Raw genomic sequence first — 15,938 nt, 5'->3', positions numbered from 1 at the left:
GCATTCTTAGAGACCACTTTAAAGGCTTTTGTTTTGTTTATTTGGCATTTCCACCTATTCAGAAAATGGGGCAGCTCCAGTTCTTGACTATTTATCAGATTTCCTGATCTCCTGCTGCACATGAACGGGGAGTTTTCTAACACTTTCTTTATAATTAGGTAATGGAGGCCTCAGGTTCCCATCCCCGTTCCCCAGGCGGGAGGAAGCACAAGCTGCACCCAGTGGTACCAGCGCGGGTAGTTCCCAGACGAGCTGCTGGGGAAGGCGGCCGGTGCTTTGTTTCACCAGCAGTGCTAAATATAGCCCAAATCTGAGCCCTCCTGGAGCCTCGCTGGTGGAGCCTGCCCCGGCCAACATGCAGAGCTGCTCTCTGCCCCAGCAGCTTTGTGCTGGGTGAAAGTCTGGGGCACTAGGTTTTCTAAGATGCCGGTTAAGGTACTGAATTAGTGCTGACATGGAGGTGATGTTCATCCTCTTTTCCTCCATCCCTGGCTCAATTCGAATCTCTGCGTTTGTGCCATGGCAAAGGGGAGTAGCAATGCCCTTTGGAAAAGGAGAGTCATAGAATCATAGAGTCCTGTAGCTTGCTCCAGAAATTATTAAATCTGGGTTTAATTTGTTTCAGCTGAGGGTGCTACCTGGGCATTGGGAGGTGCTGTGCTTTGGGAAGGTGCCCCTGGGTGCTGCAGCCCCTGATGCTGTGTATCCTGGCTCGTCCAGCTCTTTCCAGCATCCAGGTAGCTTTGTGCATGCTCTAAAACAGAGCAGTAGGCCATGGAAAACAGTGCTGGACAAGATTAGAAAATACGTGTCGTCTGCATCATTTGCAGTATTAATTCCAGTAAATTATAGTGCTGCACTTTGTAATTTATCTGGGAGATGGATTCAATTAAATTGAGAAAGAGCTAATTTAAAAGTGAAGGTATTTTACTTTCTGTGCAAGGTAAAGGGGCCTGTGGAGCTCCCTGCCTACCAGACACATTTAAGGCTTAAAGCATGCTGTGCCCCAGAAAGCAATAAATAATCGCACAAATAACTGGAACAACTAGAATTATAATAGATCTTCAAAGAAAATCTCCAAAACTTTTGGAAAGGCTAAAGCCTTTAAGGCATCAGCTAGTCTTGAGTGACTAGGAGGAAGGACTTTGCGTAGCAACCAGGTGAAACCAGGTTTGCACGGGGCATTTTGCACCTTTTTCTGAAGGGTCTGATGCTAGCTGCACTTGGAGATTCATTGCTTCATCCTGCCAGCTGCCCTACAGACAGTGGCATTGGAGTATTGCATGATTAAATATGTTGGGGTAGTGCTGCTTAAGGAAAAACTGTCCTGGCTGTGTTGGGACCAAAGAATCATAGAATCATAGAATCCAGTCCAACCATTAACCTACACTACCAAGTCTACTCTAAGCCAATCAAGGGTAGACTAGACTAAACCATGTCCTGAAGTGCCACATCTACCCGTTTTTTGAACACTTCCAGGGATGGTGACTCCACCACCTCTCTGGGCAGCCTGTTCCAATTCTTGACCACCCCTTCCGTAAAGAAATTTTTCCTAATTTCCAACCTAAACCTCCCCTGATGCAGTTTAAGCCCATTTCCTCTCGTCCTATCACTAACTACTTGGGAGAAGAGCCCAACACCCACCTCACTACAACCTCCTTTCAGGCAGTTGTAGAGAGCGATAAGGTCTCCCCTCAGCCTCCTTTTCTCCAGGCTAAACAACCCCAGCTCCCTCAACCGCTCCTCATAAGGCCTGTGCTCCAGACCCTTCACCAGCTTTGTTGCCCTTCTCTGGACACGCTCCAGCACCTCAATGTCTTTCTTGTATTGAGGGTCCCAAAACTGGACACAGTATTCCAGGTGCGGCCTCACCAGCGCCGAGTACAGGGGGACAATCACCTCCCTGCTCCTGCTGGCCACACTATTCCTGATGCAAGCCAGGATGCTGTTGGCCTTCTTGGCCACCTGGGCACACTGCTGGCTCATGTTCAGCCGGCTGTCGACCAACACCCCCAGGTCCTTTTTGTCCAGGCAGCTTTCCAGCCACTCTTCTCCAAGCCTGTAGCGCTGCATGGGGTGGTTGTGCCCAAAGTGCAGGACCCAGCACTTGGCGTTGTTAAACCTTATACAGTTGGCCTTGGCCCATTGGTCCAGCCTGTCCATGTCCCTCTGCAGGGCCATCCTACCCTTGAGCAGATCGACACTCCCACCCAACTTGGTGTCATCTGCAAACTTACTGAGGGTGCACTCAATCCCCCCATCCAGATCATCGATAAAGATGTTAAACAAGACAGGCCCCAAAACAGAGCCCTGGGGAAGATGAGGAATTATCCTGTGGAGCTTGTGCGGGGTTGCTATACGCAGGGGCACGGCCATTCCTCTTTCGCATTGCTGTTTTAAAGAAGGGCAGTGGACTTACTGGCGGACTTGCTTTGCCAGTGCAGGGGGCTGAATCTGGTGTGCCACAGGCAGCTCAGTCTAATTCTCGCTGTTTTGCTCTGTAACTATCAGGTTAAACTTGTCGATATGCTGTTAGTGCTCCTCAGCAGAGAAAGCCGGCAGGCTGTGCCGTGGGGAGTTGGATGGGCTCGCTGATGGGAAAGGCAGCAGCTTAGGAGCTCCGCAATGGCAGCAGTAAAGCAGTTTGCTTATTAAATTGTATCATCCCCTGTGTGTCGCCTTGTTTTTGTAGATCGGCGATGATTGCCAAGCTGTTTGCGGTTAAACAATGCAGACTCTCATAATCCTGCTCCTCATCTCGCCTAATTAAGGGCCTGGTCATGCTGGAGCTTTGCCCAAGCGAGGACTCTGGGGGCAGTTTTTCGTCCTGGTGCGGTGCCAGGACCGCGTGTCCGTGATAGCACCGTTTCCTTTGGAATCAATTGAGATGTCACCATCGCTTGATCCCAGAGCTACTTGACGAACTGGGAAAATAGGCTCTATTTTTAGATCTCCCTTCAAACTACTGTGCGTATTAAAGCTCCCCTTGTCCTTAACGCCGGGATGGCGTTGGGCAGGATTTATTGGTTTGGTTTAATGAGAAGCGTACAGAACTGAAGTAATAAGCTCCATTTCCTTGAAAGTGAGGAAAATTAAAATGGCATGGTTAAATGTGGGCAGCCGCCTCGAGACAGTAAAGCGATACGTTCACGTGTGGCCAGAAGGATAAGGTGGAGCTGGGTTTTTCTTCTTGTCTAAGTTTCAACAGAGCCAAAGATTACAGACACATGACTTTGGGGAGTTCTCGCAAGCTTTGTGGATCAGATTTCTAAGTTTTCTGAGTAGGATAAAACTCTTGGTGGTTTGTTAGACAAGCTCAACAACTTAAAGAATATCTGCTTCATTGCGAATGCTGGAGTGTCTTCCCCTACATGGTTATAATCAGTGTCAGAAAAGTATTTTTGTTAAAATAAGAAATAAACAGACATGCAGGTAATTTAGATGTTTTTACTTCTTATTGTAGTCTGAAGCCAAGTTGGATAAAATGTAATTTCAGGAGGCTGCTGAGAATGTCTTGAGGCTTTCCCTAGCATTGGTATTCGCAGACATGTGCCCTTCTGCAGATCATACGTTTGGGGGGTTTGCCCTCTGTAGGCTCACAGCCTCCAGGATTGCGCAGCAATGAGGTGAAGGGACAGGGTGTGGAGTTTTGATGCAAGTGGCAATTGTCTCCTGTTCTTCCTCTCACTCCACTAGATGGAAATTTATGCATCTGTACTTGCTTCTGTTGCACAGTCAAAATAAATAAAAGCAAAAATGCTCCAAACCAAACCCAAACCCCATATAGTAGAAACACAAGATACACCAAATGGGTCACCCTCGAGCCTGGGCTCAGGGTGGAAATTGGCCATGGCAGTGATGATTTCGGCATCTCTCTGTAGGCTGCTGCAGACTAACCCAATTTTTTTCCCCCATGCTCCAAGCTGGAGGAAGTGGTCCACCTTTGGACTGGGAGTTGTGTGGTGAAACTGCCCAGCCTATGCATGCCGCAGAAATGAAACAACTCTACAGATCAACTCTACAGCTCCGGCTCTGGGGTGGTTTGTGCTCAGCTCCAGAAAAATGAGGCTGGACCCGTCCCTGTCTGTTCAGGTAGTTAAACACCACGCGAGCGCAAGGCAGCACCATGCTTGCTTCAGTTAGGTATCCCCTCTTGTTTTTCTCCATCCCTATGCTTCAAATATTTCTCCACCACAAAGTTAACACTGCTCCTGAGTACTGATTGTTTTGCACACCTTTAACACCACCAGCTATGTGATTTTTTGTGTGTTTGTGCATATGATTTCGGCTTTTCTACAAGGGAGGCGTTCTCACTTATAAAGGGTATTTTTGCTTATATGATAAGTTCCAGTGTAACTTTGTGTGATCCACAAAGTCCTGGCTCACTTCTCAACACACTCAAGAAGATCATAGGGAGAGTTGGTGATAACTTTGGCTGTGGCCTAATCATTGATGGTTTGGGTCTCTGGGGTGGGGTCTTTTGATCTGATTTCTTACATCTTTTCTGTAATGAGTCCCTCACTAGGGTGGCCAAATTGTGAGCAGTGGTTTTCTCAAACTGATGTAGTTATTTTCTTCTTTAGATGAATCCTATTACATGGACCTGGGAGCTGCAAAGCATTTGATACTAGATGTGGACCCTGAAGTAGTTGCTGCAATGCCTTGAAAAATCAACAAGAACTAGCTAGGATGTGCAAACTGTGTGCAGCTGTTCATGTTGAATGGGGAGGCATAAAAATCAGTTTCCATTCCAACTTCCTGTTACCTGCCAGTTTAATCTTTTCCTGAAGTTTTTAGCCTTTGAACTGAAATCACAAAGTCTAGACTCACTGCAAAAGATAAACTTCAGCTTTCTTGGTTTGGGGATAAGAGGGACTGGGGGATGGGAGGCAGGTTCTCAGGAAAATCCTGCTATTTTTAAGCTTGAATAGTGGAAGTAGAAATTATTTTAACAGTTAGAGTGTTTGGTCATTTGGGTGGGATTTTTTTTTAAACTTGCTTCCAGCAGTTGATACAGTACACTGAAAGTATAATGCAAACAGTAAGTGGTTGTATCGGAAATTTTGTCATCCTTGCCATGAGCTGTCTGAATAATTGCACAGAGGATGCATGATGGGTGGTGGGGTGAGAATGCAAAAGAATTAGTGTGTGCATGGGGAGCGTGTCGGGGGTTGCTGTGTAGTGGCACATCTAGGAAAATTTGACTGCTGTAGCTTGGTAAAGGAAGCAGCAAGTGGAGCAGGGAGTCACCAGGGTCTTCCACAACAGAGCCTTTGTGGGCTTTGCACATGGACAGCTCTGCTCATCCTGCTCATCCGTGACTGTGTGGGTGCATGGGGCTGTGCTGCTGTACATTGTCACCTTGTATTGTCACCTGCATCTAGGCAAACACGGCGGGTAAACAGACTCCTCCTGTCTTGGTGCATTTACTCAGGGTGGTGGGGTTGCAAGTCCACCTGTAAATTTACATTGAGTATTTCCAGGCTTTTAAGTGCTTAGCTGTGTAATCTTCATGACTTTCTGTTAAATTAACTTTTCATCCATTATGCATCGGCATTCAGCTCCGGACACTAACAATAAAATGACACTTTTTAAAGTGGTTTTCTCTATAAAGATGTGATGTCTCTGGAAGCTACCTGAGCTGAACAAACTGCAATAAAAGCTACGTTAAACTTTTGTTAAAATGCATGTGGAAGCACCTGAATGAGGTGCTATGGGTGCTGGAGGTGCTCTGGGGGCATTAGTGTGGTACCCTGCAGAGGATCCTTGGCCATACTGAGCTGTACCTGTACCCATCGGTAAGATTTGCCATAATGTCCAAGGGCATTGCTGAAAATTACTTACAGAAATGTGTGCTGGCTTAATACAATGACATGTTTTGGAAAAAAAAGATGATGTGCAGTGAAATTTTTGTCCTGTAGTAAAAATGAGAGGAATTCCATCAACTTCTCTGGTTTACAAAGAAATAAGTTTCTGCGGGTTTTTTAATTTTTTTAGGTGATGGAAACTGAGAAGTCTGAAGATCCAGCTTGTGCAGAAGTGTCCAAAGGAAACAACCAGAGTCCAACTCTGGGAAGTGGCATACTGAAATACAGAAGTCGATCCCAAGGTAAAGCTGGATTGATAAAAGGTAGCAACAGTAAGATTTTTATATTGTGTATTTATTTTAGCTCTCTAAAAGTGTCGTAGGTTTTATTTCCTTTGGAGATCATATTAGTTTAATTTGGAAGGAAAATCCCAGCTGTAAGATGTCTGTGTTCAGCCTCCTGAGTTGAACTATTGTGTGGACAGAAAGATGAAGCAAAATTTTGGATGGCTTCTTCCCACGCTCCCCCACCCCCCTTTCCTTTTCTTTTTCACTCTTCTTTTTAACATTTACATTCCCCATATATTTCAGTGTGCTCTAATACTGAGGTGGGGGACATGTTTCAACACGCCATTACGAAAATACCCATTATGGCAAATACTCACAAAATTTTCTGTTGCTTTGTCCCCAAGTCTTAACAGTAACCTGTGTGCAGAGCTCGATCATGTTCTCATCCCTAATACTCTCCAGGCCTCTCTCCCTCCTATGTTCACCTTAATTTCCATTTACTCAGATATTTTTAGCATGCTCCAGGGAGCTCCTCTGCCTGTAGCCCCTGTGGCTGTGTGTTGGTGGCTCACTGGGGATCCAGCCCTGGTTCCCGTGAGTGCTGACCCTGGGCTGCGGGTGAGCCTGCAGCATCCCCCAGCCTGGTCCCAAGCCTGGGCTGCAGCACAAGAAGGGAAGCGGCATTCAGAGATGGGCAGAAAACACAGAAATGTAACTGTTATCCTAGAAGAAGAGAGGGAGATGTGACAGGGCAGGGTTAGTTGTAGGAGCCAGAAGGGTTTTGGGGAGTGAAGGAAGTGCCGGGATGCCGGGTCCTGCTGAGATAGCTGTCCTGGCTGTGCACAGCACTGGTGCTCTGCGTGCATGGGGAAGCGGAGCTTTAAAACCAGAGGTTAATTTCACACCCCAAAGCAGGGAGCTGGTTTAAATCACACTCTGGGCAGTTGGTACAAATTTTGCCTATGGATGTGGCAGCAGAATTGCTTTAATGCTCTCCTGGGCAAGTTTGCAGCGGGTCTACCTCAGCCCATGGCTTGTAAGCCCCATCCCTGGGGTTAGGACAGGGCAGTGAGGGCGAAGGGAAAGCAGAGTTCCAACTTGACCTTGGTTTAAATTAATCTTAAAGCCACGTCATGAAGTTCAGCTTGTGTGAATTTGGCCTGTCTGTGTCTTGTGTTTTCATCTGTGAAATAGGGGTTAATGGCCCTTCCCTGCATGGTGGGGGAAAAGGATAAATGTGCGGGAACTGCTGTGACTGTGGGTCCTGTGGGGACCCTGGAGAAACTCAGAATTGGAGGAGCCCTGGTGCGAGGAGTGGGGTACTCTGCGGCTAATTGCAGGATGTCCTTCAAGACAAATCATTCTGTTTCTAATGTGAACTCTGCACTCTTCTCCTCTTTAAGACAACTAGGATCGTTGCCAGAAGGAAAGAAAATAGCATTTATTTGGCACATTTTTTCCTTTTTCCATCTCAGAAAAATTTCCCCCAAAGTGACATGACACCTCCAGAAATGAATACTGCTACAGTGTCAGGTCTTTTAATTTTAAATAAATGAAGCTTGAGAGCTTAGTGCACTGGCAAGTGCCACTGAGTGAGAACAGCTGAATTTCTTCTCTGTCCCTGAGCTATGGGCTCAATTATCTTTTGCTTTTCCTTACTACCATGAGCGACAGTGCTGAGGAGTTCAGCATCACTGAAAGATCGTAGAAAACCTGTGACAGCAGGAAGAATTTTTAATTGAGGATGATCAAAGCTAGCTTCTAACTGCCCGGTTGAGAACTGTGTAGCATTGTTTTAAGGCACTGTTTAAGTTGGGATTTGCAGGAGGCGATTATTGCATGCTGGCGGGAGGATGCAGCAGCTCTGAGATGTTTGCAAGACATATTTCTGTGGTTTTCCCTAGGTGCTGGATCCCGCTTGGAATCCGTGGGAGAAGATGATGAACTGACAGTGGAAAACGGTGAATCAAGTTATGAAATAGCGGTGAAATATTCCCGGGGTGGAAGAAAGCACTCTCTGCCCCAGCAGCTGGAGTCAGCAGGAGCCAGGCAGGTGGGTGGAAAGGCAGGGCTGGCTCTGAGCACCTCGCTGTGCTCAGTCCTTTGAGATCTGTCTGGAGCTCGTAGAAGCAAGGGTAGTGAAACAAGGCCACATAGGTACATCATGGGGACTTAAACCAGGCCGGGACACCAAAATGGGATGCCTTGGCCACCTATGGAGAACTTCTTTACTCTGAGGATTGCGAACGGGTGTACTTCTCACTGTGGCCAGGTGGTCCTAAGGCTGATCTTACGAGTTGCAGTTCTAGAGATCTGAGGACTTAAACAAAAAAATCCCACTTCTCTTTATTTTAGTGGCTTGATGATGTAGGCTTTTTTCCCTTTCTTTTTTCTTTTTTTTTTTTTTAAGCAGATAAGGACTTTAGTATATTATGAGGCTACCCTTAATCTTTTTAATTTAAATTGTGACTGGTACATTACAAAATGATCCTACTGTGTGAAATGCGGGAAAATTACTGTGGCAAGATTCGCTTTGACTGTAATGAGCTAGGATTTCATCCCTTGAACATTTTTCTGACTGTATCTGTAAGATCCCCACCCTGTTCCCCTACACATGCAATTTTCCTGGTATGACATCCCAGTGTGTGTGCCAAGCAATCAGAGCGACTTCCCTTGTTTGCTGATGTTTGTTAGGACTACCATATCGTGAAGAAATCCACCCGTTCCTTCAGTGCTGCCCAAGTGGAATCTCCATGGAGACTGACCCAGCCCTCCATCATTTCCAATATTGTCCTGATGAAAGGGCAAGGCAAGGTGAGGATTTCTGCATGTGGCTGGTTTCTCACATGTAGCAAGAGCGTTTAAGAGGTGTCTCCAGTGCCCAGGACTTCCAGCAGCTCTCAGGTAGCCAATAATAATAATACTAACAATAATAATAAAAAAATCCCATTTTCAAATGTAAAGGCCAAAGTTACACCTGCAAAATACAGGGGAAGCAATGTTCACGCCACACACTTGACGCAGGGTAGCTTTCATTCTGATTTGGTGCATCTGGTCATTACTGAGATATCCAATATTAATAATGGAGCTATAAATATGTATGTTTATGCAAAGTTGGTGCAGCTACAGAAGAGTACCTGTTTGCATGCATATTTATGGACAAGCATATTTTATCTCTGTGGAATCTGGATACATTAAAAAAAAAAAATCACTGCGAATTAAGCATTAAACCCAAAGACAGGTTCCTAGTTGATTGCTTATCTGAGAGCACTGAATTCTCTTGGTCAAAGAGTCCTCTTTTCTTCCCCCAGTAATGTGCTTGCACATTTGCTAGATACCAGCTGGCTGATTGCTAAGGAAAAATAGACAAGCATTAACCTAGGTGTATATTGTTTTCCCTAATCCAGTCCACACTAGTATTGGAGCTGTCATTTAAATATGCTAAAAATATGCATGTCTTTTTCTGGAATACTCTTTAAATTCATCAGATGGATATGTTTTGGACTGAAAAGACTTGTTTTGACTTTCAAGCTCAAATACAAAACAAATTCCTTGTTGTGCTTTAAGTTTTACAAAGAGTTAGAAATAGTGACTTCTCTGGGTAGATTGACTCACAGTTGCTACAGCTCTCCTTGTTTGGGGAGTTTCAGGTCTTTCATGACATTTACAAGCAAATATTTCTTCATTTTTCACATACTTTTTTTTTTTTTACCCCATTTTTCTCATAAGAATTAGATTATTTCTACCTATGTGATGTCACCCTCTCCTGCCTTTCTGCAATTAGCTCCAAGGCATTACAAAGCAGTTGGGAGCATGCAGACTGTAGTGATCATGAACAACCTCAACCAGCTGCTTGTTTGGGTGCCTTTCACCCACTTTTTGAGCGATCATCTCTGTTAGGGGTTGCACTACGTACAATTTGTACAGTGGCATTTGCTTTGTTATCCCTGTGCATACCTGGGACTCTGTATTTCCACAGAGTCGCCACGTGGGTGGCTGGGAGCCAAGTGTTTGCCCTTGGTTTTTCGTTTGTAGGTAGATCTGCAAGGGGTGGTTTTCTGCTGTGGAGCGGCAGCGCTTCTCTGGGAAGGTGGGCTGGTGTGGGAACCATTGCGCTTTGCAGCCGTATTTCTTCCAGCCCACCCCACGGAGCCGTGGGGAGAACTGCTCTGTCTGTGCAGGGGAATGCCAGGAGCCTCCTGCTTTCTGTAGGTTGCTTTGCACAGTAAACAGTTAGTTATTTTGTGTTGCATGGGGCAGCTAGGATGTTTCCTCTCTAGCAATCAGTAATGTCTTATCAAATGACTAGAAGCTCATAACTGTGGTAGTCTACTTTATATTCTCAGAGTAAAACAAAAGAGCTGGTTGTTGTGTTGGGTTGTAAACACAGTGTTAGTGCCTGCCCTAGCAGCATCCCTCAGCTGGAGAGCGCTGCCTGAGGCGCTAATAATAACCGTGGCTTCAGATCACTGAAGCACAACAGTCTTCCACTTCCCTTGTCCACCTGGTCAGTGACTTTTCTCTTTATTCTGTAAGATACATGTACAGCACTGACAAGAGGGGAAATACGGGGGCAGGGGGAATGGATCAAGGAAGTGATTTGGCTGGGAAATAACTCAGCAGGAGGGGGAGAGGTTCATTCTGCTGTGCTCATCCGTTCCCTGATCGGCTTTGCAAGACAGTCCCGCAGCCAGCCGGTGCAGCGCAGGGGCAAGAGCTAACAGATGGAGCCCTGGGGAATATATTGATCTAGATTTATTTAAATACAACATGGTACATGTCTCCAGAATAATTAAAAATGTACATGTGCATGGCAGTCCCCCCACACCAGCCCCCTTCCAGCTACATTCCTGACATTACAGCACTGACCTTATGGCATGTTCTTAAGCTTTTCTTTTTCCTGAGGAAACGCAGGATCTGTGACAGCAGAGAAAACTACAGTTAATCCTGGATATAGATCTCAGGGGTGGGAATCTACTGTCTGTCAATTTAAGAGCAATTGTGTTACTGTTTTTAAAATGGGAATACAGTAACATAAAGCCATTGACCCAGTGTTTTAAAAAACAGATCTCGAAATAGCTTTTTTGCCTTTTAGCTTAAGGTGCCTGCTGCTACTTTTTGGGCTAATAAGTGTGTTGATATTACAGTGAAGGTAAATCAGGAAATGCAAGCAGAGGTAAGATGGCAGTGTGATTTAGCAGCAGTTACTAGGTTTTCATCTTTACTTTGTCTTGTACATTGTTGGCAGTCTTTCTCACGCAGGTGATAATAGAGCAAGGTGCCAGCCGTGTGTCTTCTCCTCCCTTTTCTGTAGGGTCTTGGATTCAGCATTGTGGGAGGCCAGGATTCTGCTCGTGGACGCATGGGGATTTTTGTGAAGACTATATTCCCAAATGGTGCAGCGGCTGCTGATGGAAGGCTTAAAGAAGGTATGGTAGAGAGAATCCAAGTGCATATAAAGGACCACAGTGCGATATTATTTCAGTCCAGCAGAAAAATTCAACTACAGCTTTATTTAGGCACCTGGCCATCAGCAAGAGGCTGTGGAGGATGTAACACACCCTGTTTGTCCATCCTGGGGAAGATCATTCATAGCAGTTAACTTGATTATATTGCATATTGAGAAGGGGAAACTACAGCATGATGATGGTTTTTTTTTCCCCTTGCTCTTCAGTGAGCTTTATTTTCCCAAGCCATAAGCTGCAATTCTTCAGTTGGAGAGGGTCCTTGGTAGTAGGGAGACTTATCTATCCAACCAACATCTGGCCTTAAAGGTGCTGGTCCAAGAAGGGGTTATATAGAGGGACATTCTTGGGAGAGGCTGTTCTGGGTCCTTGCACTCTCTGAGCCTCTTGTTATGATTTTGACACAAATCAACAAGGAAGAGTCATAACCAGAAAAAGAAAAGAGGAGGGATGGAATTGGCAGTAAGATCACCCAGCTGGTTAGAGAAGCATATATCCTGATTTTATTAGTGTTTTTCCAGTCTTGATCTCTGAGCTGGATGTATAGACCATTCTGTTTGTGTTTGCACCCTGGTCCGAGCACTCCCATGCCAGAGAGACAGACTCTTGTGCACTGTTGAAAGTACAAAGTGACCATGAGTCAAGCGGTGGTTTACAACTCTTCTGCTGGGGTTGGGTTACTTCTCATCCGCAGAAAGCTGCTCCTGTGTTACTTCTCTCAAGCTGCTCCTCTGTTACTTCTCTCCTTCTCATATCATCATTCCCCTCATTACATCTCATCACACTTGTTGTATTTGAGGCTGCTTTTGGTGCCAACTCTCACACTTACTGCCAGAGGGAAGCTCGCATCCCTGCAGCATAGGTTGTGCACTCGCCATGGGAAGCCAATAAGTAGCAGCTGTCCCATAAACCCAATAAGCCTTTGCAAGCTATTCAGAGCTCACATACTCTTTCCTTTTTTTTTTTTTTTTTTTTCTTTTTTTCTTTTTTCTTTTTTTTTTTTTTAACGGGGGCAAGGAAAGGAGGGGAAGGGTGGACTTGGCTGATGGCGTCGCCCCATCTAACTTTGCACAGATGCAAGTAAAATTGCAGAAAGCAGATCTGGATCCTGCTCACTTTGCCCTCCTTTTAACAAAATTAAGGTAGATCAACACACCTGGGTGTAAGTAGTAAGACCCAGAGCCTGGAAGCAGGTAGAAATGTCACAGGACATGTTCTTTGGGGTGAGAAGGGCATTCGCTATCACAGCGTGCAGGCTACTGGCTTCTCCGTCTGCAGGCATTTAGTAAGAGGACACATTTGCTTTCTGCAGCAAGGCCAGTTTTCTCTGAAGAGGCTTTGGAATGATGTGCTGTAGCATTTCACTTAGATTCTTGCTTATCCTGTTGAGACACACAAAAGAAAGGGAGTTTTGTCGTCCCTTTAGACTTCATGTTATGAGCATCTATTTTCAGACTTTAGTTAAGATCCGTAGTGTATTCAGCTTGTTTGTTAGTATGAGAATGCCAAGCTAAGGATCTCTGCTGAAGAACAGTCTTTACTCTGCTAATTCATCACTATTAACTTGTAAAGGCATTAGGACAAGTGAAAATAAACTGAGAACAGTAAAAGGCTTTTTACTGAGCGGTTAATTGGAATCCTTATTGTAGCGGGTTGCCTTATGTACAGGAAGAGTTTTTTACATCTCTATAGTCTGTATATTGCTGACTTCATTTTTTGTATCTAATTACCAGGGGATGAAATCCTAGAAGTTAATGGAGAGTCTCTACAAGGGCTGACCCATCAGGAGGCCATTCAGAGGTTTAAGGTAATATAGATGTACTACAGGGGAGATTCATGCTTCTCTTTGTTCAATGCCACTTAGCACCTTGGGCTTTATATTCTTTCGCTGCCACAAATTACTGTATGCAGTTTTACTGGCAAATGTTGGTGTATCATGTTGCCTTATTGGGGTTCTCTGATGTCTCTCCAGCAACTCAAGAAAGGAGTGGTGACCCTGACGGTGCGCACACGGCTGCGCAGCCCGAACCTCACACCCTGTGCAACTCCCACCTTGCTGAGCCGCTCCAGCTCCCCCAGCTCCAGTGCCAGCGGGGGCACGCCAGTCTCTGGCCCTGACGAGGCAGACGGTTCCTCCTCCAGCCGCAAAGGACCCGGCCCGAAGGACAGGATCGTCATGGATGTGACGCTCAATAAAGGTGAGAGTCCATTGAACTGCGCTTGGAGAAAGAATCCCTGCTTCTTAGGGGAGTTTTTGGGAATATGCTAGAGGCTCTTATATCCAGGGCACCTACCCATGTCCATCTGATCTTAAACTACAGGATGGGGGAGAAAAACATCCTCTAATGCAAAAACCTGTAAAGAGTTCCCCCTTCCACACTTTGCTGCTACAGAGGCAGGAGACTCTTACGGGTAGCAGTCAGTGTCCGTCCTGCTGAAAGAGGGAGGCTGTGAGATACAGGCAAAATGTAAATCAGCCTCTCAGCAGCCCAGAGGGCCATGCCCTTCTTGTAAAGGGCAGCTCTGGGGATGGCAAAGCCACGCAGAGTGTTCAGAATTGCCCTGATGTTTGAACTCCTGCCTGAGGGTTGTTGTCATTATCAATAATTGCACAAGATAAACTTAGAGCATATGCTGTATGTGGTGGGACAATTACGTCTATTTTAAAGGCTTAAAACATGCTGATTTTAAAGGTTGGATTAAAAATTTGGAAAGAGAAGGTAAGATGTCCAGCAATTCCTACTTTAGGAATGCTGTTACCTGAGCGAAAGCAAAGGTGAAGGTGGACAGAGATAATCATTGAACCAGAGATAAAGCCTCACCTTTCTTCGTGCCTCTTTACTGAGGGATGCCATGCAGATATTTAACAAAAGAGAGCAGTACAATTGGCAGCATCTTCTGTGCTTATGTTTTGTGCAATAATTTTAAATGAAATCTTTACTGGATTGCTGCCCCCACTGCTTTGTGCCTTGGACCAGATCAGACCTTGTGTGACATTTCCAGGCGGTTCCCACGGCACAGAGAAAATTTGCTGGGAGTGATGGATCTCAGACAACAGTCAGGATCAGATATTTTCAGTCCTGATTTCCACTGTTGGTCTTGGCTTCCTGACTGACTGCACCTAAGGCCAGCCCTGAAACAATACATGAGTCTTGGTCTCAGATGGGATGTGGGAACACAAACACTTGTGTGTCCTGTGTGATTACAATCTGCTACTTTTCTTTGTACTTTTTGTTTTTCACAGAGCCAGGGGTTGGGCTCGGCATTGGTGCCTGTTGTCTCACGCTGGAAAACAGTTCTCCAGGGATATACATTCACAGCCTGGCCCCAGGATCAGTGGCTAAAATGGATGGCAGATTAAGGTTAGTTAAAGCAGAAACATCCTGGAGTGGTTTTACAATAAAATCGATTAAGATTTTGTTTTCACCGATTGGTTGGTGTAGGAGGGAAGGGATTTATACTTAAGAGTTCACCAAAAAGAAAACATTTAAATAAAGATATTACAAAGTGGTTTTAAATGCCCAGGAAGCATTATTCTGTGTGCTGGAAGCAGCATAATCATTAAGGTTTGGGTTTTGTTTTTTAATTCTCTGTACAGAAAACTGACCCTAATAGCACCCTTTGAGAAAGGGGAGCAGCAAGAAATGCAGCCTCATGTCTTTTTATCAAAGCTGCAGCCAGAGACCCCAGATTGGGAGGAAATTTGCTGGGCTCTACTAAAAGTTCAGTCACCTGAAACTCTTAAAAAGAGCTGGGGGAGATGTTCTTGCAGCTGACTGTGCCCATGGCTGCAGCAGCACTTTTCTGCCCTTACTGTCTGCCTGGCAGGATCGCTGCAGGCTGACCTGCCCTTTTCATCTACTCTGTCATGGAGTTTGGATGTCTTTAAGGAACCATAAGAGAGAGAAGCAATCATTCCTAGAGTTCCCTTGTGCTTTACATTGGATTAAGTGACAGAAAGTTACTTGCTCTCCTGGAGGCTTTGTTTTTAAAAACCATTGGAGGAAATCTTCCACTTTTCTGTGTTCCTGCATAAATGCTGGTGGGCACTGGGAGCGTTGCTCGGGAAGGGAGGCTGCGCTGAAGACCCGCTGAGACCGCGCAATCCACGCTGAATGTGTGGCGTGAGCCCTGGTGCAGAGAGGCTGAGCAAATGCCTTTTTGCTTTCACATGGGTGGAGAGTGCCTTCTGTTTCCTTGCTCACCAGGAAAACTGTGACAGAGCAATTTAATGTTTTGGAATAAGTAAAGAAGATAATTTTATGGTGGCATCCCTGCCAAAACCTATGAAAGTTTCTACCGTATCAAAATGTGTTTAGGAGACAAGTTTAATGCTAACTTGCTTTCTTATAAGCCACTTTGGAAAAGATTGCAGTGCT

The 15,938-nt window shown here is 45.4% G+C and overlaps 1 protein-coding gene across 1 annotated transcript in view; it reads left to right on the top strand.

Moving 5' to 3' along the window:
• Window positions 1-15,938, top strand: part of PDZD2 (PDZ domain containing 2) — a 138,565-nt gene that overhangs the window by 96,939 nt on the left and 25,688 nt on the right. Inside the window, exons 6-12 of the mRNA XM_075726938.1 lie at window positions 5,998-6,109; window positions 7,999-8,147; window positions 8,789-8,908; window positions 11,409-11,523; window positions 13,293-13,366; window positions 13,532-13,757; window positions 14,804-14,921. Of these exons, the coding sequence (XP_075583053.1) occupies window positions 5,998-6,109; window positions 7,999-8,147; window positions 8,789-8,908; window positions 11,409-11,523; window positions 13,293-13,366; window positions 13,532-13,757; window positions 14,804-14,921 (914 nt within the window). The remainder of the gene's footprint in view (window positions 1-5,997; window positions 6,110-7,998; window positions 8,148-8,788; window positions 8,909-11,408; window positions 11,524-13,292; window positions 13,367-13,531; window positions 13,758-14,803; window positions 14,922-15,938) is intronic.

Source organism: Pelecanus crispus, chromosome Z (genome assembly GCF_030463565.1).
Source record: "Pelecanus crispus isolate bPelCri1 chromosome Z, bPelCri1.pri, whole genome shotgun sequence".
Classification (NCBI taxonomy): Eukaryota; Metazoa; Chordata; class Aves; order Pelecaniformes; family Pelecanidae; genus Pelecanus; species Pelecanus crispus.
This window is presented reverse-complemented; position numbering and strand designations above follow the sequence as displayed.